At 41.6% G+C, this 25,554-nt stretch overlaps 2 protein-coding genes across 2 annotated transcripts; one reads left to right on the top strand and one right to left on the bottom strand.

Moving 5' to 3' along the window:
- Positions 1–6,623: 6,623 nt before the first annotated feature.
- LOC113034047 (uncharacterized) lies at positions 6,624–14,478 on the top strand. The gene is made up of 5 exons (XM_026188332.1): positions 6,624–6,746; positions 9,236–9,415; positions 10,411–10,635; positions 12,613–12,754; positions 13,711–14,478. Exons 2-5 carry the CDS (start codon positions 9,271–9,273, stop codon positions 13,832–13,834), a joined length of 636 nt encoding a protein of 211 aa, XP_026044117.1. The 5' UTR covers positions 6,624–6,746; positions 9,236–9,270; the 3' UTR covers positions 13,835–14,478.
- A 6,924-nt stretch (positions 14,479–21,402) lies between these two features.
- LOC113034251 (60S ribosomal protein L35) lies at positions 21,403–23,806 on the bottom strand. The gene is made up of 4 exons (XM_026188660.1): positions 23,726–23,806; positions 23,131–23,267; positions 22,217–22,298; positions 21,403–21,591 (listed from the first exon to the last, which is right to left on the bottom strand). Exons 1-4 carry the CDS (start codon positions 23,726–23,728, stop codon positions 21,442–21,444), a joined length of 372 nt encoding a protein of 123 aa, XP_026044445.1. The 5' UTR covers positions 23,729–23,806; the 3' UTR covers positions 21,403–21,441.
- Positions 23,807–25,554: the final 1,748 nt, after the last annotated feature.

Here is a 25,554-nt window from a genome sequence, read left to right as displayed (position 1 = left end):
ACTTACAAAAACCAAGCCAGACAGTGTGTTTCAATTCAGTTGTATTCATGTAGCACCAACTCACTACAGTTGTCTCAAGGTGCTTTATATTGTATTTATACAGTAATGTAAAGACCTTACACGTATTGCAGTCACGGCTCTGTGTGTCATGTTACTGGGTTTGTAGTTCTTGTTACGTTTCGGTTTTGTACCTGCTTTTATTTCATTATTTTAGCTTCACAAGGTGTTATTGATTTGTATTTTCCTCCTTAAAATCTCTTATCTTATGAGCAGCTGTGTCCCACTGCCTCTGTATCATGTTTAGTATGAATCTTTTCTGATAGCTGGTTTTCCCTCCTGTCTTGTTTTTCACCCCCAAAAGTCTTCCATGTAAAAACATGTTGTCCCTTTGTTGCTGTCAGAGGTTGTGTTCTTGTTTCCTGGTTATTCTCACAGCTAAGGCTCGTTCTTGATTTACAGTTTTGATTTTCCTTGTGAGCTTTATTTATTTATTATTTAATTTAAGAAAATATCTAGGATGTATGAAACAATCTGAGTTCACAGGGCAGAGATACTATTTACAGTTGGATTAGATTTGTGTTCATTTATGCTTTATATAATGTAAACAAGTTACCAAGATGGCGCCGGTGTGCATGACTGGCCGTCTTCGACTCTGCTTTCGACCCCTCCTTTTTGATCTCTGTTTAATTTTCCTTATCCTCCTGATCTGCTCTCCAAGTGGCAATGTACTAATTACCTACGATCGGCAAACGCTTTTGAATCTTCGATCTTTTCACCACTATGGACCGGATCCATGTTGGAATATAGGAGATGCCACTTCGCCCCGGATGGATTTTTCCACCAGCACACACGTCTTGCCTCTACCCTTCCCGTACAAGAAACGCTTCAGGAAGTGGGGTAAACAGAGTGGTATTCGTGTACGTTTTAAGGCTTACCTTAAAGCATGGGCCGTGGCTAATCTACATGCTACCATGGAAATCCTGCAACATCCTCCCACTTCCCGGGGCCGATTCTTTGTTAGATTGGTCACCCATCGATGGATCCGCCCCGTCGGACAACAGGTTAACTCTGCCTTCCCTGTGGCCTGTCTGCCTATCCGGACCTGGATAAGGACTTTTCGGGGTGGCGTACACTGCAGCAACCTAAGCTGATTGAGCCGTGCTCCAAGTAAAAACACGGCGCCCTTGATCTGGATGGCCAACTAAACATGAGGTCGCTGGTGAATAAGACTTTTGTTCTGAATGATTTTTTCCTCACCTCTGGGCTGGACGCATTGTTTCTGACGGACACCTGTATGCGCCCTCTCCTTCTCTGAGCTACTCCCTCCTGACTGTCTTTTTTTAGTTCACCCAGACCCACTGGTAAAGGTGGAGGTCTAGCCTCGGTTATTAAACATAAACTTAAAGTTTATGTTCTCTGTGAACAATTTTTAAATTACTTCGCAGACAAAATTAGATCTTTAAAAGCCATACACTACTTAGTGAGGAGCCCTGCCCCTATCTTAGGATGCCCATCGACTTTTCATCAGTTTGAGCTGGTGTCACTTCCCACACTTAAGCGTATAATCGATCAACTGAGAAATACTAACTCTGTCCATGATATCCTCCCATCTCGCTTTGTCAAGGAATGAATTTATCACTGTCCTCCGGCTGCGTCCCGACAGTCTTTAAACATGCGGTAATACAGCCTGTTCTAAAAAAAGTAATCTTGATCATAACGACCTTCCAAATTACAGGCCGATTTCCAAACTTCCATTCTTGTCAAAAGCATTGGAGAAGATAGTCCTCTTGCAGATGCAGGCCTATTTGGATGCAAATAATATCTGCAATAAATTCCAGTCTGGCTTTAAACCGCGCCATAGCACTGAAACTGTGCTGCTGACAGTCCTAAATGACCTTCTCTTATTTGCTGACTCAGGGTGGTCTACAGTCTTAGTTTTACTGGACTTGACTTCTGCGTTTGATATGGTGGACCATAATATCCTCCTATCGAGGCTTGGACGTACAGTAGGCATAAGGGGTAGTGCCCTTAACTGGTTTAGATCGTATCTATTGGATAGGTCTTACTCCGTCACCATCGGTGGCTGCTCTTCCTCTGTTGCTCCCCTCTGGTGTGGTGTCCCCCAGGGATCTGTGTTGGGCCCTATGTTGTTTTCATTGTGTATGCTGCCCTTAGGCTCTATCTTTGAGAAGTGTAATATCTCTTATCACTTTTATGCTGATGATATTCAGATTTACTTTCGGATGACTAATGGCATTTCGTCGTCATTACACTGTCTATTAGAGTGCTTGAGAGAGGTCAAAGATTGGCTCTCCGATAACTCTCTTATATTGAAGGAGTAGAAATTGTGATGTTCGACAACCATGCTTCACGGGGCCAATTTGCTGACACTCTTGGACCCCTTGCCGCCTTTCTTTCTGGCACTTAGGTGTTCTCTTTGACAGCTCCTTTAAGTTTGACAAGCAAGTATCCTCTGTAGTTAAATCTAGTTTCTACCAACTGCGTTAAATCTCCAAGGCCAAGCACTACATACCACACAAGGACCTTGAGAAACGTATCCATGCTTTTGTGACCTCTAGATTAGACTACTGTAATTCCCTTTACTTTGGTCTCCACTCCGCCCTTCTTATAGATCGCAGCTTGTCCACAACACTGTGGCACACTGTCTGACTGGAACCACAAGGTTTGCCTCTATCAGCCCAGTCCTTGCTGACCTGCACTGCCTCCCTGTCAAATACCGAATTGAGTTTAAATTTTGTTGCTTACCTTTAAAATCATAAACAATACTGCGCCGTGCTACCTCACTGAACTCCTTAGTCCATATACCCCTGGGAGAGCCCTAAGATCATCAGGACAATTACTGTTAGTGCAGCCTGGATCCCGGTAAAGACCCGAGGTGACCGTGCTTTTGCCCCGGCAGCCTCGAGACTCTGGAACAATCTTCCTGCTGCTATTCGCGCCTCTGATTCTGAAAAGTAACATGCGCTCCTGAGGGCCACAAACTCTCCTCTGCTCTATCAGGTCCCAAGCGAAGGTGAAAGTGACGACAGATGCAGTGCAGACTTTATGAATTCCTTCTCCACCTGCACTCTGTTCAGGTTAAATCAGTATGATGTGGTGATAAAAGCACCTTAAATCCACTGAGTAATGTCGAGCTGACTTCTTACGCATGACTTTAGTTTTAGTAACTTACCTTTTGAATCATTATCTTAGCTGATAACAGCTAGGGGTATACTGCCTCATGCTGCTGCCTGCAGGACATCTCTGATTGCACCATTATAAAATAAAAAAATAAAAATGAAATCCTGCTTGAAATCCTGTCAATGAGGCATTTTAAAGCATGTGCCACCTTACCATAACACAGCTCACTACCCAGCCAGGCATCTTTGCATGCACTTCCTCTTGTCTCTGCAGTGCTCACATAAAAGGGTGCTCTAGATAAAGTCTCTGAATCTTTGGTATAATCTTGTGTAGGTCCACCTCATGCTATCAAAAGAACTGTGAGTCACTACAGGATTAACACAAGACCTCTGCATGCATTTGGATGCCATAGTCTCTTTTGTACAAGCCAACTCTGAGTAGGTTTTGTGGTGCATTATCCTGCAGGGGGGGATTTCAGGGAGTGCTGTTTCCATAGAGGAAGGTTTGTTTGTTCTTTCTAGGTGTGTGATATGTGTCCACATGATTGCTAGGAAACAATGTTTCCAAGCAGAGCATTTCAACAAGTTGATCTGTATCATTCGCTCTCAGTGGTTTTAATATTGTGTCTGAGTGCTTCACTCATATTAGAGTAAAAGGAAGCAACCGCTTGGTGACTAGCAAAACATGTGCTAGTCTCTCAGACAGATTAGCAAAATTTCTCAAATAATGGCTCAAATGCTCAGCAGCTGCTCACATTTTGGTGATGTTTTGCACATAAATCACTATCTTGCAGAGAAAGTACGTCACTATTTGTGGAGGATTTCTGAATTTCAAATCTATGAGGGTCTTGCTGGATGCTTAATGTAAATAGTTACTGTGGATTTCTGTGTATGTGACAGTGGCACATTTGAGGTTTTTGCCAGTTTATCAAAGTTAATTGCTGTATTACTGTAACTGTCAGCTCAGTCCCATGCTAATATGAGTGATAGCCAACCGTCATTTTATTGCCATCTTGATTGACCAAAGTTGCTCTGAAGATGTTACCTGCCTGTGAGTAGCTGCCCACCTGGTCCTCTCCCCATCTTCCAGCAACCAAAGGCAATAAGATTTCATCTTTATTTCGCATGATCACAGTAATTTTGGTCGTCCATTAATCTCCAACTGCTGTTTTACCTTTTTGCTGCAGTAAAAACAGCTCACAGACAAAAAAATACTTCAAGTAAAACTAAAATATAAGTTCTAAACTACAGAGAAAAGTAGACACTCCCAAAACAACCATAACCACATACTGGAGGATATACTGTATGTGTCTCTCTGCCTACGTTTACTTTACAGGGAGTGCAGAATTATTAGGCAAATTAGTATTTTGTCCACATCATCCTCTTCATGCATGTTGTCTTACTCCAAGCTGTATAGGCTCGAAAGCCTACTACCAATTAAGCATATTAGGTGATGTGCATCTCTGTAATGAGAAGGGGTGTGGTCTAATGACATCAACACCCTATATCAGGTGTGCATAATTATTAGGCAACGTCCTTTCCTTTGGCAAAATGGGTCAAAAGAAGGACTTGACAGGCTCAGAAAAGTCAAAAATAGTGAGATATCTTGCAGAGGGATGCAGCAGTCTCAAAATTGCAAAGCTTCTGAAGCGTGATCATCGAACAATCAAGCGTTTCATTCAAAATAGTCAACAGGGTCGCAAGAAGCGTGTGGAAAAACCAAGGCGCCAAATAACTGCCCATGAACTGAGAAAAGTCAAGCGTGCAGCTGCCAAGATGCCACTTGCCACCAGTTTGGCCATATTTCAGAGCTGCAACATCACTGGAGTGCCCAAAAGCACGAGGTGTGCAATACTCAGAGACATGGCCAAGGTAAGAAAGGCTGAAAGACGACCACCACTGAACAAGACACACAAGCTGAAACGTCAAGACTGGGCCAAGAAATATCTCAAGACTGATTTTTCTAAGGTTTTATGGACTGATGAAATGAGAGTGAGTCTTGATGGGCCAGATGGATGGGCCCGTGGCTGGATTGGTAAAGGGCAGAGAGCTCCAGTCCCACTCAGACGCCAGCAAGGTGGAGGTGGAGTACTGGTTTGGGCTGGTATCATCAAAGATGAGCTTGTGGGGCCTTTTCGGGTTGAGGATGGAGTCAAGCTCAACTCCCAGTCCTACTGCCAGTTTCTGGAAGACACCTTTCAAGCAGTGGTACAGGAAGAAGTCTGCATCCTTCAAGAAAAACATGATTTTCATGCAGGACAATGCTCCATCACACGCGTCCAAGTACTCCACAGCGTGGCTGCAAGAAAGGGTATAAAAGAAGAAAAACTAATGACATGGCCTCCTTGTTCACCTGATCTGAACCCCATTGAGAACCTGTGGTCCATCATCAAATGTGAGATTTACAAGGAGGGAAAACAGTACACCTCTCTGAACAGTGTCTGGGAGGCTGTGGTTGCTGCTGCACGCAATGTTGATGGTGAACAGATCAAAACACTGACAGGATCCATGGATGGCAGGCTTTTGAGTGTCCTTGCAAAGAAAGGTGGCTATATTGGTCGCTGATTTGTTTTTGTTTTGTTTTTGAATGTCAGAAATGTATATTTGTGAATGTGGAGATGTTATATTGGTGTCACTGGTAAAAATAAATCATTGAAATGGGTATATATTTGTTTTTTGTTAAGTTGCCTAATAATTATGCACAGTAATAGTTAATAATTAAAAATAATTAAAAGTAACGTAATCATAAACAATAAACCAAGAACATCTAAACAGCAGCACGTGTCCCAAGGCATGATGGGAGAGAGCTAGCTGCTCCCCCAACACGCCACAATATGAATATTCACAACAGTATGTATGTAAGAGTTTACTCCAGAAAATAAGGAGAAGCACAAAAGGTTCATTTAATTTGTAAATGTGTCGTTACAAGCTCTAACGTGGAATAATGTTGGTATCCTGCAGCGATTTCAGACAGTCCTGATTCAAGGTGTTCACATCAGATAATAATGAGCATCATTTCAGATTTTTGTTATGTCTATGTTACCCATAAACCCTTGTACTTTGGGATAGTTTACAACACTTGGTTTGGATTTTATTTTCACGCTTTAACAGCTTGAGCCACAGCTCTGTTGGCGCAGGACGAACAGGCCTCTCAATGTTCCAGCAGCACTGTTCCCACCAATTAACCCAGTGGAAAGGAGGAAAAACACCACAGGGTCAAATCATGAACATGCTGCGCGTGATCATATAAACTCCATCAGCTGTTTTCAGCCCATTGTTCAGCTTAAGACCTTCAACATGGTAACCAGAAAGCAGTCATATCGACTATAATGCCATTGTAACATACAAACCAAGGCTTGTAACTATGACAGAAGAAAAACACGTCACCCCACCTCTCCAGCACCCCTACCAACCACAAACAGACCCAGAGAGCAGCGCTCGGCTCCTTAGCAACAGTGGAGTAGGACTACAGTAACACGCCTGCTCCTAAAATCAGCGTTTGGGTGTGGATCCATACTCAGAGGAACATTACAAAATGGGATTTCATTCAACACTGCACTATGTGGTTCCTCAGGGAGACGTGCTGAAAGACTTGAACTAGAGCAGGTAAGAGCAGAACTTTTATCATAGTTAGAAAGTTGCTGAAAGACAGTCTAATGAACTGTAACTCTAACCACACACACATGCTTCTTGTTAAAACGCTGTAGATAACCCCGCAAGTCCAAGTGACTGAAACCAAAGGGCCAAATCCGTTCCAGAGGTGCATGCCGTCTGTTTTATTTTAAAATCCATGAGGCTGTTGAAGCAGGCTTGTAAAACCTGCGTGAACAGCTGGCCAGGATTGTCCCAGGTTAGAAACAAATGTCTGTCAGGTCTTCTTATACTATACAAATGGTTATTCTCTAATCAGTCTGCTGCTGGCCACAAAACACAGCGTTATCTAGATAGTGTCAGTTCACAGCAGCAGTCTTTTCAAGATTCTTTATTTTGCGAGATAAAGACCCCACATTATTAAAGAGATCATCTGCTATTAGCAAGCACCTGGGAAAAGTGGGGAGGGAGAACAGGAAGAGGCCGTCTGCATGACCTAGGGTGAGGGAGGGGCACCCAACTGTTACATGTGGTTGTGATTAGTAATATTTTATTTCTCTTAGGACCATACTGAGTTAGATACAGGAACAGAAGGGTTACACACTGAACAACATGACAAAGAGGACAGAAAGTACTGAAGGTTTATGTCTTCGTCTCGGCTTCTTCCATCTAAGCCTGGCATCCTCCTCTGTCACACCAACTCTCTGAATGTCCTCCTTCATTTATGAACCTTTGCTGAGGTCTTCCTCTTTTCCTCCTGCCTAGCTGCTCCATATTCAACATGTATATGGAGTATTGTCTACTTTATCCTCCATCCCTCTTCTGCACATGTCCAAACCATCTCAACCTTACCTCTCTAACTTGACCTTGACATCTTTAAATCTGCAGCCTCCAGCTCTCTCCTGTCACTGCAGCCTTGTAAAGCTTACTTTCATTCCTTTTTCTTTCACTTCTGCTGCTTTTGCTGCCACAAATCATCCCTAACACTTGTTTTCACCCACTCCACCATCCCTGCACGGTTTTTCACTTGTCTTGTCCATTGCTTTGACATCAGGCATTAAGTGTGGCAAGCTGATCTGAAACAAACAAACATGCACAAAATGAACTAAAGAGCACATTGGATTTTAAATTACAAGAACAGTCCAAATGTGATTTAAAGACTCAGTTTAATTCAGTTCAATTCATTGTGATTTATGCAGTGCCAAATCACAACTGTTGCCTAAAGGTGGTTTATATTGGAAGGTAAAGACCGTGCAATAACACAGAGAACCACAATGGCCAGAGCCAGTAGCTGTTTCTGATACGGGCGACATGGGCAGTTGCCCAGGGCGGCATCGTGGTGGAGGCGGCATCCAACAAACAGCCAAACAAAGACAGATACATCCATCCAGCCCTCCCTGTTTAGAATTATTTTTATCCCAGAGGTTGTGGGTTGACCCTGAGGTGATGCACACTCCTGAGTGTATTTTTGTTTTCGCTCCTCTCAGTCAGGAGGTTTGAATGGATGTAGGTTGACTCTAGGAGAACAGACCTCTGATTAACTACCACGCTAGCTAAAGGTTTTAATTTTAATTCTTTCTTCAGTCTAAGAAAACATACCAGGCGCATATATCCATATGCAAGCAAATGGATATCATGACAAAAAGCAACACTGTGAATTAGTGAAGGAGTAAAAGGCTTTGCATTCTTTAAAAGAAGCATAAGAGTAACTAAACTGATAATCAGCCATTAGAAAATAAATCAGTATCTATTCGTATTTTCCATTTAGATCCTTTAGTGAGCATAAAAACTGCTGAATTTGCTGTTGTGTTGTCAGTCATGTGTTATAATACATTTCATATTTTGGTTCACAGACTGTTGAATTTCATATATCAACATGTCATCTTGGCTGATTTTGGAAATTTGTACAGTTTTGTGGGAATTTTACACAAATGCTTTGTTACCAAAAGATTAAGTTTATTTGAAAATAATGTGCAGATGCAGCAGTAATGTTGCAGTCTCGATTTTATACTAGTACTCACCACCAAACACAAAAACGAGTTGTTTAGCGTGCACAGGAAACCAAAATAAAATGGGGGTTTTTATTATTTATGACTTTTTGCATCGCTGAGACTTTAGATGAATAATTAAAAAAATGTAATTAATGTGGTACAGATGTCCCAGGCCCTGTGCACCGCCTACAGACTTCCTGTATGCAGAGTAAGAAATATTCAGGCCATGTGGTTGACACATTATGTTGTAACATGTAAACCATGGTTTTACTCTGAGAATGCAGATTTTTTATATATATATCTCTATATATTATATAGAGATATATACATATGTTTCAGCTCCTACTAAGTTCAGATTCTTAGAAGTATTTTTTTCATGTAACTCCTTAATTTCATGAGAATTGCAAGGCCCATAAAAGTGCTTAGTGTAATAGGGTTCAAAAACAAACCTAGTGAAAGTACATTTGATGCTCACTGCCTGTGTCCTGTCTGTCTTTGCATGTTTGCTGACAGATGAATGACAGCAGCACTGTGATAGAGGTGAAAGCATGAATGACCACAGTGAGCAAAGAAGGAACGTTCAGTCCAAATCCTTTCAAGCGGGTACAGGACTCCACCTCCTTCCACCAAGACTGAGGACGTCTACTGGCACGTGGCTTTCGTCCAGAGACTCTGAGCGTTTGGGCCTCCAAGGTGTGTAGTATCAGTTTTAAAATATTGTGAGTGCTCACATGGCCTCACTCCCTGGTATCTAGCAGTTCTGCGTCCCATGCTGCTAACTTTATTTCTCAGTACCTTCCAGTAATTATAAATTCCTGCTTGGCTTGTACATTCTCAGTCACAGCCCCAAAACTCTGGAAGCTTCTCCCTCTTCAGATTAGCTCCTCTACCTCACTATCAGTCTTCAGTTCCCAACTGAAAACATACTTCTTTTCATGAGGTTGTTCAGCTTCAGACTAGCTTTAACGTAACGTGTCGTTTTCTGCAGTGCTTATCTTTCACTTCTATTATTTTGTTATTATTGACTATCATTTATATATTATATTAGTTACTATATTTTTACTCAATTTTTCTTTTTATTCCCTTTTCTTTGTAAATTATTTATATTGTTTTTTTGTTTTTATTTTATTTTACTCATGGTGCAGGACCTTGGTCCAGTCTTGACAACATGCTGTGATTGCAGTCAGTGTTTCACAGACCAGTTCCAGTGGAAAGATAAATATTCCTGTGAAATGGTTTTCCATACGTCACATGTTGTAATGTTTTATCACAGTGTTTTATTTGACTTCAAGGAACAAATGTGATCCACGACTGAACTGGCAACATTGTTGCTGCCTGATACCACAGCACACCTTCAGTTGTGATTAACAGTAAAGTTTTCTTTCTTTTCACGTTAGTTTACTTTATAAAAGTTTGAGCTTCCACTTAAGAAGGCACTCACAAGATATTTATCTCAATGTGGAATATGATGCCGCCATCTCCAGGGTCTCCCTTTTCCTTAACATACCTATAAAGGTTCTTTGGCAGTGGCACATTGATAACTAACCATAACCCAAAGGAAAAGACAAGTGTAAATGTCAGGAGAATAAAACCTGTCTTGTTTTGTGATGTATGGAGTTATTCCCATTTGTTTTGCTAAATATTGTATATAATATGATGAAGATTAATTTTCCAATTTTCTGTGACAGTGCAGGGGTACTGCTGCCCCCTCCTGCAGAGGCCCAGCAGTGGAAGGGTGATCCCACAGAGCAGAGGGGGAGGAGATGAGAAACTGCTCAGCAGCATCAGGCTGAGGCTGGAAAGCAGAGCAAAACCAGCATCAAGGTCCAAAACTGGGAGCAGACCTGAGACGACCTCACAAAGTGGAGCTCCCACTGTGGGCCAAAGCAAAGATCCAGTCGATGAAAGAACAGGTGAGTGAATCCAAAAGCACGTCCAGTGCTAATGACGTTCACAATGTGTTTTCAGTTTTCACTCCACAGCAGGCACACAGCCTTCATTACATGTTACATTTGTTTAGTTCTAGTGATTACTCTACACTAGATCCACAAATATGTTTGTTTAACAGGCCAAAACGATGAAAAATGCTCCACACAACTCTATTTATTCTCACTTACACTTTGGTTTGAATATAAATATTTTTGAAAAGTTATTATTTCTTTCATTTTGCCTTGGCTCCATCATTATAAGATAACATGGGCCTATGTCCTGCAGTATTTGCTGCTGTTTATTTATTTTTCTAATATGAAAAGTGGAATCAGTTCTTATGTTTTTAGTACAAAAGGACAACTGACTAATTAAACATCTGTGATGCAAACCAATACAATGCATAATCCAAATAGAGAAAGCCAAGGTTAAGCCACAAGTATAACATAGTCATTGGCACTAAAAGCACAGTGAATATAAAGATGGGAAAATGTTGTTTTTCCACTGAATTGCTTGGAAGTTACACACTGCTTGAAATGACTTGCAGTCTTATTTGTGTGTACTTTCCTTTTAAATGCAGACATGCATGCACAGCTTAACATCACACTATTTAAAATGACTTATATTACAGTTATTTCTTCTTTCTATGATTTCACTGTTGTTTCAAACAAAACACATTAAAATCCCATTAAGTTCTAGGGGAGTTTGTATCATTTGGTCATGTGACATATTACAAAGCGCAGTCCTATAGTTCAGTCACACTAAAGTACAAATAGGATTGCAACCAGGAAAAATGTGTGATACATTCAAGTGTTCATATTCAGTATTTCAGTGCAGTGACCACCACAGTCAGAAGGCGAGCGCTGTCCTGCATCAACTGCCTCGCTATTGATGCTAAAAAGTTCTGTTTCAACTTATGCTGAACTGAATTTAAGTAGTTCTGTGTTTGCAGAAATAAAAATAAGATATGTTTACAGTTTTTTTCCATATCATTAAAAACATTATTAGAAACATCTCATTCACAGCTTGAGCCCATTCAGTCCCACATTAACAGCAGACTGATTCTGTCTTATTGATACCAATCAAGACAGAATCACAGCCTCTTCAAATTCATCCATCCCACAGGCTTAGGCTTCAGTTAACGTCCCTCTGTTCATAACAATGTTACCATTTGGATCAATCAATTATAAAAGTTCTTAAACGAAAATGTCAAAATGAATCCTTTGAAATGTAACCTCATGGTTTTAAAACTATGATTTTTAAGCAAACTCAACCCTGACCCCAGTAAATGCTCTTTGAAGTAAGACGTAGATGTCATTCAGATTCATGTATAGGTATTTAAGAAACGTCTTTGATGTTCAGCTTTGAGAAATTCTACAGTTTGATTGATGAAAATAAACCAGATGTGATTTGGGGATTTGATCAAACAAACACAATATCGTCTTTATTATTGAGAACTATCTGGTGGTATTCATGTGTACGTTTAGCAATGATGGCTAAAGCTGCTGTTTTTTCACACTGCTAACCACTTAAAAGAGCTTTTGATCAACACACATGCACACAAACACAACAGCTTCCATCTGCCTGTAAATCTCTATAATCATATCCAGACAACATGCGTATATGAATTCTTCTTCTGGCTTTGGAGAGAAACAGATGTTTGTGGTGACTTTAGCAAATAATCTCATTTCATTGTCAACTGACATGAAAGTCTCTGTTTTGCATTCTTTCTCTATTTTTCTATTGGCTTTGCTGTATTTGGATTAATGGATGTTTTTGCTGCAGTTTGGGTAATTGCCTTTTGGATATCCTCTAGTGATAAGCAGACACAGTTGTTCAGATGTAGTCATGCCCAATCTATCACCCAGATCAAGCGGTAAATGACATCTGCAGTGTAGATGTGTCTAAGTTCAAAGCTGCGTGTCTTAGAGTGATAAACTCTTTGAAACACATACTCTGCACAGAGACCTCGAGAACCCCCTGCGACAGCGAGAGGCCGGCTCGACACACACATCCTGCTTCCACAAAGGTTTCAGAGCTCCATCTATATCTGCCGTCATCACTGTGTGAAGATGAGAAGCAGGACACAGACGGACGGGAGATGAGGTATGAGCACAGAGGCTGTTCTAAGTCATAGGAAACGATGAATCTGCATCACTTTCAGCTTTGTTTGGGATAAACATTTGTAGTTTTCACCCTCCTTTCCCAAACAGGTCTCAGAAGTGATGTCAGCACGAGGGTGGGGAGACAAAAACTATTTTCCCAAGCAATTAGAGCAACTGCAGTGCATGGAAAGTCATGTCCGCTGGGCCTAAATGGGATTTGTTATATCCATGGCATTATTCCATGCAACAAAGAAGGAAAAAGGATAAAGTTACAGGATGTTTTATAAAAAGAAACTCTGTAAAATACCAGTGCAGTGACAGGGGGAGACCCTGGGATTCACTGGAACTGGGTGTTCATCAAGCATGTACAACATTGTCTTGTTTCTCAGAGCCAAGAGCAGTAATCCCACACAGCCGGGTGTAAGCAGAATGACTGCATATTATTCCCATCAGTGTGTTCAGGAGATAGGAGCTGATATTGGACCACGACAGAGCTGTGCTTATATAACATGAAACTGTATCACAAGAGGGTGTACGCAGAATTTAACCATTAAGAACATCTTCTTATTTATTTCAGTTTCTTCTTATTTATATTCTTGTTCTTGAGGACAGAATATCTCAACCCAGTCGCTGGTAACATGCTGCCCCCTGCTGCTGTGAGTGTTTTTATTACATTTCTCAAAGGATCATCAGTAAAAAACAAAAACTTCTGAAAGGAACGATGGAATTATTGTACCATTACATCCTAGCTAGAGACGTTTTATTCCCGATGTGGTGAAGATCAGTGACAAACTAGAAAACAAAACATTAGTTAGCTTTTAAAAATAGTCGAAAACATCTCGTAGGAACAGCTAAGGTACTCCTGCATACGCACAAAAACATATACTATACACTATGTACCACGCACACTTATCATACTGGTTCAAACTGGGACATATTCATTGTGTTTCCTTGCAGGAATTTATCAGAGGAGACCAGCGGTGAAGAACGTGAGGTCAAACTAACCATCTCACACGTGTCACACACCAGTGAAGACGAGCCTAATCCAGGACTCAGCAGTCCACAGCACATCACCAGCTGATCACAACCTTCTGAGTCAGTTTAACCCCAAAAGAATCACCACATGACCAGCGCACACAAACACACCTAATGAGGTGGTGTAGTTTCTCCTCAGATATATATCAACGCTCTGCTCAGAGAGCTGGGTGACCTCTGAGGGACGACGGTGTTTATGCACTGCAGGGAAAATGTCAAACTAATGAGATCTCTGTGGACAACTGACATGCCAACATATACTGTTAGTGGAGCAGGAGTGTTGTTTCAAAATAAAACCTGGACAAATGACAGCTGTAGCGACAAACTAGAAAAACGTAGAATGTGGAAAACGGAGAGCGTGAGGATGAAGAGAACAGGACACGGCTAACAAACAACCAAAGAGTTTATTAGAGCGATAGAAACCACAGAGTTCACTGAAGTCCTGTGACGAGCTGATCAAGCACTTCCAGACTGCAAACAGTCCGTTTGAAGGCCGTGTTACTCAGGTGTGTTCACCTGTAACTACAGCTACATAGGTTTGTCAATGACTTTGTACATTTTATTTTGTTATGCTCCACATTCAGCTTTTCTTCCATCCACACGGATGTTGGACTGATTTAGGATTCATGATTATTCAGTTTACCTGATTATGTGTTTTGTGTTGTAATAACTGAGAAGCCATCAATGAATAGAAAGAAGAATTTGTGTATTATTTTGTCTCGTTAAAGACGTTTGTTTCTTAGTATATAAAACAAATAACTCATTTGTTTTACTTGTATTTATAATAACTATGTGTGATTTTTCTGCGTCAGCGGTCCTTCTGGAAACAAATGATCCAAAGTACACAGTCCATGGTTGTCTGCTGACAGGCAGTCCGCTATCAGCTACAGCTGCTGCTGTTGGTGCACCTGGTGGTTATTGTAGTCACTGTTCTAACTTTAAGGCTTTATAAACCCAAGTGGCCAAGTTACAGGTTATTGCTGTACTTTAGTCTTTTAACATGAGAGTCAATAGGGACTCAGTGATGTGTCAGAAAACAATGAAAAAGCCTGTTTTTCAGTCACTCTCCTCTCTAAAGCAGCAGCCTTCTGTCAGGACAAGCAGGATGAGCAGTGTTCGATCATTCATTACTCACGTACCGTCAGTCCTTTCTTTCATTACAGCTAAAACAGCGTCTGCCAAGTTTCTCTCATGACTGTTTGCATCCATCCTGTAAATTACTGCCATCTCGTGGCTCAATAAAAAAGGCAACCCAAACATGCATTTTCACATCAAAGCTCTTGATTGACTGAATATTCTCAGTTTAAAGTCCCAATTATTCCAGCAGCAGTGGAAAATGAATGAGCTGGAGTTACATTTCTTTTTCCTTTGATTTGTTAATTGTACAAAGAAAAACTTCTTGGCTCAAGTTAAAGTTCTCCTTTTAAGGTGACAGTATGTTATTGCTATCGTCACTGCTGGTTGTTAGTGTTAAAGTGTCTTTTATTAAGCATTCAACAAATCAGCTGTAGGGTCTGACTTGTTCTGTAAGAGGTGTGTGATTCTTCTCATTGTGCTTTAAGCACACTGTAGAATAGAGCCAGGCCGAGGCGAGCTGCAGTGTTCGGCGTCCTGCGTGCAATCTGTCGCATCTGTGTCGCGTCTTCTTGCTGGCCTCCTGTCGGCAAACAGGTAGCAGATCATGCACCACACGCTGTGCTCTGGAGAGATCTGGGCACCACTGCTGCTGCGAAAGGGTCTCAGTGCACAGGAGCCTGTCAGCAGGAAGAAGAACAGCTGGGAGCGACGCTCACTGACACACAAGCAGAAACAAGGATTTAGAGCAGACGAGAGCCTGAGCTTTGGGCTCACAGGGATTACTTCTACATCAACTGATGCCATTACTGGAAACTTGTTTATATGAGCATCTACGTTCCCCTCTCGCCGACAGAAGATGGGAAGAAACTATAAACTTTTTTTAAACAAAACTTTGCACATTAAATGAAAATTAAATGAGCACGACCTGATGTTTGGACTCTGTTACTTGTATACAGTCTCACTATTTGCTTTGTATCACTTTCATCTTGAACAGTCGTGGACTTTGTGACATCTGATCTACAATAAACATCATCACTAAATGATGTTGTTTGGAATCCAAGCAACACTTTCATGCTCCTGCTGAGGAGTGAACATGATGATAAAATGGAACAACATTTTATAAGTTGTTAGGTTTGGATTACTTATTGGACTCAAACCATTACCAAGGAGGAAGTATGCAGCTGCACTGAAGGAGAGGATGATGAGGAAGATGGTGCCTACACCCAGGTCTCCCACGGCACAGGACAAGCACAGAGGCTCTCCACCCAGACCTGCTGCTCAGGCTCTGCTCTTGGTTGACAGACGTGGACTGATTTGGATTACAGTGGTAATGCACGACTGTCATTGGGAGCTTGTTGTGAGCTGAGACAGGAGAAGAAGACGAACAGCAGAGGGATTGAGCCAACTGCCACATTTGTAAAGCAGAAAAACTTCTTTTCTTCTAGTGATAAAATAATCTCAAATTCTCTGTTTTAAAAGCATATTTAATAAAATACAAAATAAACCCTGTAGCGGTGAATGTTTTCAGGATCACAGTTTCAAATTCTAAGCATCCTCACACCTCTTTGCTGGTGTTTTTTTTTCAGTTGGAGGAGTTTAAACGTGTCGTGTATGAATTATGATTTTAAAACTTCATTTTTTTAAACATGTACTTTTCAAAGAGTTTACTACATGTCCACTCAGTTGGACAACTGATGTGTATGGAGTGACACATCAGTGTCCAATGTAGTGGTAGCGCTGCAGAGATGATATTTCTCGACTGGCCGGGAACGCCGTGGTGGGGAGGTGTGTGGGGAGAGGGAGGTCTGGGCTTCTCTGCGACCCTGCTCTGCATAGGAGGAAGAAGATGGATGGAGATTTCACAGTGGCTTTCATTCTTTATTAGTGTTTGCAAAGATCTAACCAGTTTTAGGTACTAACTTTAACTGCTTGTCATATCACATGTTAGTGAGTAAGGTAAAGAACTACTTTCACCTCTCATTGTTAGTACTTTGAACTACTGCACTTCACAACTTTTCAGTTTACCTGTACTGAAATAATGCTACAGTGTCGACACACACACACACACACACACACACACACACACACACACACACACACACACACACACACACACACTCACAGCAATCGACTGAAAGACTTCAAGTCTAACCTGACAACATTTATGGGGAAAAACCCACTGACCTTCATCACAAATGACCAAACATCACTTTAAGAGGATTTAGAGGAAACAGGTTGTTTAAATTATCAGATGGAGACTTTTGTGAATTCAGTAAAAAAAGAAAATGACCAAAGAACGCCTGACACATCAAACCCAAAGAGGCAACAATTAGTCTACAACTGCATATTTTCAATGGCAAGAAAAACACATCCCATTAGAGCTGTGGGTTTAAAGGGGGTAAAATATAAAGACACGAGGGGTGGGTTGAGAATTTTGCACAATATTGTACATTCATCCCCGAGTAAGACTGAAGGAAAGAGATGACTTCTATAAGACTATAACGTCTCTCAGTAAATTCCTTTAACTGGGCTGGTTCTTCAGCCACGGGCCTTTTTTACTCCCAAACACCAAGAACACACACAGCGCTGTGATCTCAGTCAGCAGCTGCACAGCCTCTTGAGTCACGACATGGTGTAGATTTCAGGCGGGAGCGCTGGGGACACACTCCCCCAATATTTAGAACACATACATTTACAACAGATGAACTACGACAACAGTCCTCAGTGAGGAACAGGAGAGTGTGATGAGCAGCGTTTGGAGAGTTTTTCAAGGTTCTTTCAGCTATTAAAACACATTTACTATAGCTGAACATGCACATTCATGAAGACACGAGACAAGCCTGATGTTAGACCAGTCAGCTCAATGCGTAACCATCTCTGGAAGGATGAAAACACAACACAGCACAACAGAGTCAAACATGTTTACAAAATAGGACAATCAGGATAAAATTACCTGAGAAACCTGCAGAGAATTTTTAAAGCAATCCAGAACAGAAACCTCACAGCAGTTTTTTCCAGTTTATGTCAGCCAGTGCTAATTTTGTTTGAGCATGCGTTCCTTTAAAGACATCAATACTGATGTTGGAAAAGGTCAAGTGGTGCATTAACAACTAGAATGTGGGAAACTTGCTGTCTTACAGTTAAAATATCCCGTGCGAGACGTGTAAGGCATCCGTGAGTGCTCCAGAGAAAACCTATGCTCACATTCACAAAGCAGGTCTACAACTACGGAAGAAAGATGTTTAACGTTTAATGTTTTCTGAAAACTCAATAAGCTGTGAGCCACGGCCTTGTGTTTGTGTTTCCTTTACATAAATCAAGACGTTTCCTTCAAAAATGACTGCAGGGTGAAGGAAACAAAGTGTCTACAGTTCAACATTTCCTGGGATTGGATGCCAACACAGAGTACAAAGGAAGCCTTAATCAATGGTGGAAACCACTGGAGTTTATCGAAATGTTTACCAGAGGTTAAAACAGTCAGGTGGGAACTGTTCACAGCTCAAATTCACAGAGAGAGACGTGCTGAGGCGAATAGTCTCTACAGTTGGTGTGACATAAATCTACATGCTCGTTAGAGTAATGCGTCTGTTCTACCTGACAATGAGGCATGCTGCGACATCGGTGCAGTCACTTCCTGTGAAGTCATCCGGCAGGGAGAAATGCTGGCAGGGGCTGAAGGACAGGAGGACCTCTGTGTCCACCGGGACCACACTGCCTGCTGCCACGGGCTTCAAACGACCCAGGAAGCCGTCTGCATCTTCCATAGCCTTCAGGTTTATAACTCCGCTGCCATTCTCCATGATGCATTTGCAGCTGTTGACTCTGAAGCAGCCTGCCTTCTTAGCAGATCTCCCATGAGAGGAGGCAGTCGGGCAAAACAGGCCCAAACAAACAGATAGTGTGAGGAAGACAGCGTTAGGGATCATACTGGCGGTGTGAGCCGCAGCAATGGACAGGGGCGAGTTATGTGCTGTGAGGTACCTCAAGTGTAGCTGACAGTATGGTGAGGGTAGAAAAGTAATTAGAGTAAAGGTGATTACCATTCCTCACATTCCTAAGACTCTCTAAGCTCAGATTAATGCCCCTGCATACACAGAAATACACACAGACAAGCCCGGCGTCCTCATGGAAGAACTCCATCATCACACATTAAAACCATTTTCCTAACTTGATGTACACAGTAGACCAGCACTGATACAGCGCATACTTTACAGGACCTGTGAAGGTGCTCTGGCTTCAGGAGATTAGCACCAATTAGTACTATTACAGGTGCTAATTATTAATATTGTAGGCTCTTTACAGTATGAAACGCCTTGAGGCAACTGTGGCTGTGATTTGGTTCTATATACATAAGATTTAACTGAGCCTGTGAACAAGGTAGAGCTTCTATAGAGTTTGGATCTGTCAATCAAACACATCCAACAGATGCTGAGATCGATGGAATCTAGATAATATGGAGAGCTCGTCTTCATGTTCCTCAAACCCTTCCCGAATAATGTTTTCAGTACAGCAGGGTGTGTTATCCTCCTGAAAGAGGCTGCTTGCAACAGGGAACATCACTGCCATCAAGGGTTAGATAGTTGTTTAGATAAGCTGTACGTGTAAAGTCGCATCAGCATGAAAGACAGAACCCAAAGTACATGAAGCAGGCGGTGCGGGAGCTGCATGTCATCAATTTTTGCCTTTTGTATTAATTCTAAACCACTTCAGTCTGATATGAATTGATTGTCTTTTCAGATCTATTTAAATGTGCGTGTTTGTTTGTGGCAGAAATCATCATGTTGCCCTAAAAAACACAAAGTTAAATGGTTGTATAACTTTAAATAGTTTAAGTTCATAGCCTGGGGCTCGCTCGGGCCACTTCGGAGGTGGGGTGCCCCCGGCCTCTCGGCCTGGGGCTCGGTCACTCAGGCACAGCTGGCTGCCGGCGGAGCTCACGGGTGCGTCACTGCAACCCCCCCTGGCTTCTGCTCCGCGGCTGCTGGGTGAGCCCTCATCTGGGACTCTCCTCAGCTCTTTCTGGGACAGTGGCGCGGCTGCCCCTCTGTTGGTCTTCCTTGGTCTCTTGTGTTCTGGGGGCCTCTGGATGTCTGGAGTTTTGATCTCCTCCATACCTGCTTCATGCCCTGGAGGATGGGGCTGTGGCCCCCCCCCACACCCTCTAGCAGATCATTACATGAAGGAACCTTTTAAAAACAAGCGCGTCCATGCTCACAGGTGTACACACGGGTGATCACACCCACAAACTACACCCTTTTTGGCTCCTACCTCAAAGCACACTGTGTTCTGTTGATCTTATGTGCTGCACAATAATGTTTAACATTTAGTATTTACTGTCATATTCCCATATATCATTGGGATGTTGTTTATTCTATTACTCTTGTTCTCTTCTGCTTGCTTTCTTTTTTCTTTCTCAGCAGGTGACCCAGGTGATCGATATATGCATTTTTTTTCCTCTGCCCGTTCTGTTGGTTTTTGTTTTTTGCCCTTCTCCCCCGTCCCTCTTCTCAGCTGTTTCTCTTTCCCTCTTTCTTTCTCCCCTTCTTTCCCCCAGTCAAGTCTGTCCCGTATTCAGTAAGTGAAAATAAAATAAACAATAAAAGGTGAATCAAATGGACCATTACGGCAAGGCTGGGATGGTCAGGTTGGTAAAGTAAATCCGTTGGGCATCTTTCTTTGCCTTTAGACAACAATTCTGATGCAAAAGAGCCAAACGGGACAGGCCAAAAAAATAAATAAATAAATGTGCGTGTTTGTTTGTGGCAGAAATCATCATGTTGCCCTAAAAAACACAAAGTTAAATGGTTGTATAACTTTAAATAGTTTAAGTTCATATATCGTGAGGCACTGTTTGCTGACTAATGGTATAAATGTATGTCCCCAAACACCGTGTACCAGCTCCTGTTGTGAAAAACATGTTATTGGCTGCAGTGAGACTTCCAGCGTTGTGCCAGTTAACCCAGCACCATCACTGAGCTGCTGTTGGTAGACATGACAGATCTGATATTAAGCAGATGCTACGACTAAGTTGTTCGTAGTTGCCACAGTGCCTTTGAAATAGACTTCACAAATTCACAGCACGAGTCATTCAGTATTTGGGATGTTACTGCCCTGACTGTGCTGCCCTCTAGTGGTGTTTTTGGCTATACACAGGTCATTAGATTGATAAACACAGAATGTCCCTTTGAATTGCTGCTGAAATTAACTTCAGGCATCTCCTTTTTGAAGGCACCCACCCAAAAAAACCCCATTGGGTTCATAAGTGAGATTTTTCCCCCATTTAAACAAGCCCACGATGCAAGTCCTTAGAAATCCTGTATAGTTAGGATAGATCAGAAAAAAGTGATTATAGCTCCACAGCCGAGACTGTGTTCAAATGAGGAGCAGAGCCTACTTTTATTTTTTTTAAGAGGCTCCAGACAAAATACGATCCCTCTGACTGTAACAGAGACACTAAAGAGCAACGTTACTATGACATAGAAACATGGTCTGGTTCATGTATGTATTTAAGTGTTTATGGAGAAACAACACAAACAGTACGTTCCAAAGATTTTATTTTGTTACTAGAAAATGCCTCTAAGCTTTGACGGCATATTTGCGGACCGAGTAGAGGAGGTCTTTCTTCTGCTGTTTCTTGGTGCGCAGGCTCTCTTCGTGCTTGTTGAGCCGGCGGCGCAGAGCTCTGGTCTTCTTGGGTCTCAGATCCAGGGGCTTGTACTTCTTGCCCTGCAAAAACGGTTATGTTTCAGTCAAGCTAAAAAGCATAAATCACAATAAAAATCCATCTGCAAGCACGGATGTGTCATGTTTTAGAGAGCAAAATGTTTTGCGTGAGGGTTCACTGCAAACACAAGAACTCAGCATGGCTGCATCCGGATGCATTAATGCATCAGAGCATCACACTGTGATTACACTGACTAAAACCTTACAACATGTAACTGAACAAAGAGTGACACAGGAGAAGTTTCTAAATGTTATTCTGGCTCATGTCAAAGCATCACAGCTTTTATACCCTGTGCTTATGTAATCTTGGTAATCTTGTTGTTAATAACAGTGATTACTTGTTTTAGTCAAACAACCGATTGGCTGTTATGAATTTAATTGATGTTGGTGGAAACAAACTTTATTTTATCAAATTGAAGTAACAAAAACATTTAATTAACTTGTAATTCTTACTGGTACGAAGAGCAGGCTAATCACAGCCGTGCCTTATTTAGAATTCTTACTTCTTAATATCAAATACAGTCACAAGTAATTTTGGTAATCAGCTGCGATGCATCAGCAAGAACCGAAGGAGTTTGAAGCAGGCAGATGTGTGTGTTTTAACATGGGAACAGCTGGAGGGGCTCACCTTGTAGAACTTCCTCAGATTCTCCTTCTGTGTCTGGTTGATTACAGTCAGGACTCTGGCGATGGACTTGCGAACAACACGGCTGTGAAGAATAAACAGCAAAGTCAGCCGTGCAACCACTTAGGAAAGTGTCCAAGACAAGAGCACATTAGCTGTTTTAATGTACTTAAAAACACTGCAATGATTCTAACAAATGCCTTGTTGTGTATGTATTTCAGGTCAGGCAACAAAAACAGAGTGAACCACACATCAATATACAAACACGCTTTTAAAATACTGGACCAAAGTCAATGTTAAGGCAAAAATGAAGACTTAAAGACAAATCCGTGGGTCTTTAAACAATCATTTTTGGTTATATTGTTTCTTCATTTGCTCTTCTTAGCTTTTAAGTCATTGTTCATATTCGCTCTCAGGTATTTCAATTACACATTTTAATAGAATATTGCTTCCTAAACACATTAAAAGGGACACGGCCAACAAATCAGCCAGAGCTAGAAGTCTGAGCAGTCACATGTTACTCAAATGACTCAACATCCATGTAAACTTCTGTTAAACTACATGCAAGTTTCTCTTTAGATGGGGTTCCCTATAGCAAAGAAATGTATCCCCAGGACAACTCTTTCATAGTGTGCCAACTCTGAACTTGCTGACTTTATGGTCAATACTTATTCTGTACTTCTTCAAGTGACAGCAGTGAGCCATGGAATCCAAACCTATTAGCTAGATTAACCCAGCGAAACAACAGCAAAACTAAACATTTCTCATTACAACTGTGGTTGGGAAAGTATTTACTCAAGTGCTATCAGATGCTAAGTGAATGACATCCCATGCATCCCTGACTACAAGTATCTATCTGACCGGTTAAAGATCATCTGGGTTGGTTTGGTTCAGTAGGATTTATGTTCAGTACTCACATCTTGGAGAGTTTGGAAGCAGCTCCACCAGTAACCTTGGCCACTCGCAGCTGGGACAACTCATTTTTTAGGTCGTCGAGCTGCTTCAGCAGCTCCTCCTTCTTCTTGCCCCGCAGATCTCTTGCCTTGATTTTGGCCTGAATGACAGAAAACAAGCAAACACGTTGTAAGGAGAGCATGGGCATTAACACGCCATCGGTTCGGCTAACACGCACAACGCAACACTATCTAACATTATCATCCGTACGTTACACATTCGCATTACTTAGGGGAAATATTCAAGCTACTTGCTACCAGTATTAACAAGGACACGTTATTTGTACCAAATGCTTCGGTTCAACTACCCAGCAGCAGTAGATACTTGTCGCTATTTTTTCCACTAGCTTCAGGTTAGCAACTCAGCTGAGCGGCGCTGGTCGGTACGAGCGCTCCGTAATAAATCATTTTATTCTCTTCTGGTAGCAGCCTGCCTGTCAACATACGCACTAACAAGTACCCAAGAAGTTTATGAACGCATATAGCACGAAACAGACGGGTTTCTGCGGCTCTTAAAGACCAAAAATTGGCAGTTAGTCGAAGAGTGAGAGTCCCCCACCATGTTCCTTTTCGCTGCTCCGTCGGAAAGGCCGGACGCACCGCGTGCTCACAAAAAGCAGTTTCCGGAGATTTTTTTCTTCGTCATTTCAGTTTCTCACCGTGCAAACAGCGCCACCGTGGCGCGGAGGACTGAACAACACACCCACCCACGCAGTACGATCGCTTCCAGTGGAACACCCCCCGGAAGAAAAACGGGTACAAACAAATGAAAAGAGACACTTTTATATAACTTTGATATAATCACAGACCAAATGAAGCCGCTAAACAAAAAAAGTACAACTGTATTATTGTCATTTCCTGATCTCAGGACATGGGACGTGTGCAAAATCTTTGCATATCAGAGTTATATTGCCACAGTAGTGTCAGAAGTGTGGGGAAAAATCAGGTAACGTTGATTTTCTAACCAAATGTGCAGAATTTGAAACAAATGTAGGCAGGTGCTGTTTTTCAAACCCAACTAAACAGCCAAACTACTTCACACAGACGGCTCTAGACTACGTGATCCTGTAATTTACCTTTACGTTTATCTTTCTTGTTTACTGCTAGGAAAAAAACCCTGACACATCGACCAAAACATATCAGCCTTCCCCGTTATAACTCCAAAACCATTACCTGCATGGTCATCAGGGGCACCTCCAGACCTTTTTCATAAGGCTGGCCAAATGGGGGCCACTAAAATAGTGGTGTGTCACGCCAAAAACAGAATTTCCAGTTTTATTACACTGTAGTCAAATATAGGTTATTTGAAAAATACGGCAAAAAAGGGAGAAAGATTGGGGTCAATGGGGGTGTCAATCTGAATGGGGTCTGAATAATTTTAGATGACCAAAACTAGGCACTGTGAATCCACCTTAGTTTATAAATTGTGGACACACACTTCTAATCTGTGTGGGTTTGCATTTTTCTTTTCCAATTTCCATTTTCTTTAAAGGGGTAACAAACAAGCAGAAAAAACACTGAAGCTTTATAAGTTCAAACCATCACTGCAGTTCCTCTAGGGTCCACTTCTGCTGCCGCTAAAAGGAAGTCAGACCATGAAGTGTCCCATTTTAAAATGCCAGTTTTACAGCATTGGAAAGCCTTTGGATTAACACCCCCATAACACATAGTTTTCGTTTTCTGGTTATTGGAATACAGATATAACAGTTAGCAGCATGCTAACAACTGTAGCTGGTGGCACTCTACCAACTGAACTACAAGGATCACAGAACTGGAGATATTTTAATGGATTATCTGTTGGATTTTATCTGGTCTGGTACAGATCAGCTTTTTCTTCAGTTTTGGTAAGGAAAGTTTTTGTATTTCATTATCGTTTTACTTGTTTAGTGTTCATGTGTCTATAAAAAAATGGTGAGGCCTCATAATAATAATAATAATAAACCAATGGGTGATATCTTGGTGGCCACAGTTTGCAACACATAATTAAGAGTGTTTTATGATCTAAATAAAGTGGACATTCACAGCTGTTGAAAAGCCGATGTGAATAACCAGACCAACGCACAACAAACACGTCTTTCTGAATGACTTTGAGCTACTCTGTACCAGTGGTGCCTCCCAGAGTCACAGAATAAAACAGTCATAGAAACATCACTGAGTCATTAAAAACAAAAGGCAGAAAAGCTCTTTGAGTGTTTAACACAGCAGAATCAACCAGGTTCAAAAGTGCATTCGTCATTTCTTTGATTCTCAGAGTATAAAAGCTGACGGAGTGTCCATAACCACGTCAGTCTGCTACCTGTAATAATAAACATGATGGCAAATCTGCAGTCAAAGATGTGCTCTTGCTTTCTCTATATACAAACAGATAAAACTTCAAATCACATGACT

The sequence above is a fragment of the Astatotilapia calliptera genome, chromosome 12 (genome assembly GCF_900246225.1).
Source record: "Astatotilapia calliptera chromosome 12, fAstCal1.2, whole genome shotgun sequence".
NCBI lineage: Eukaryota > Metazoa > Chordata > Actinopteri > Cichliformes > Cichlidae > Astatotilapia > Astatotilapia calliptera.
Note: the sequence above shows the minus strand (reverse complement) of the source record. Positions and strands in the feature narration are given on the sequence as shown.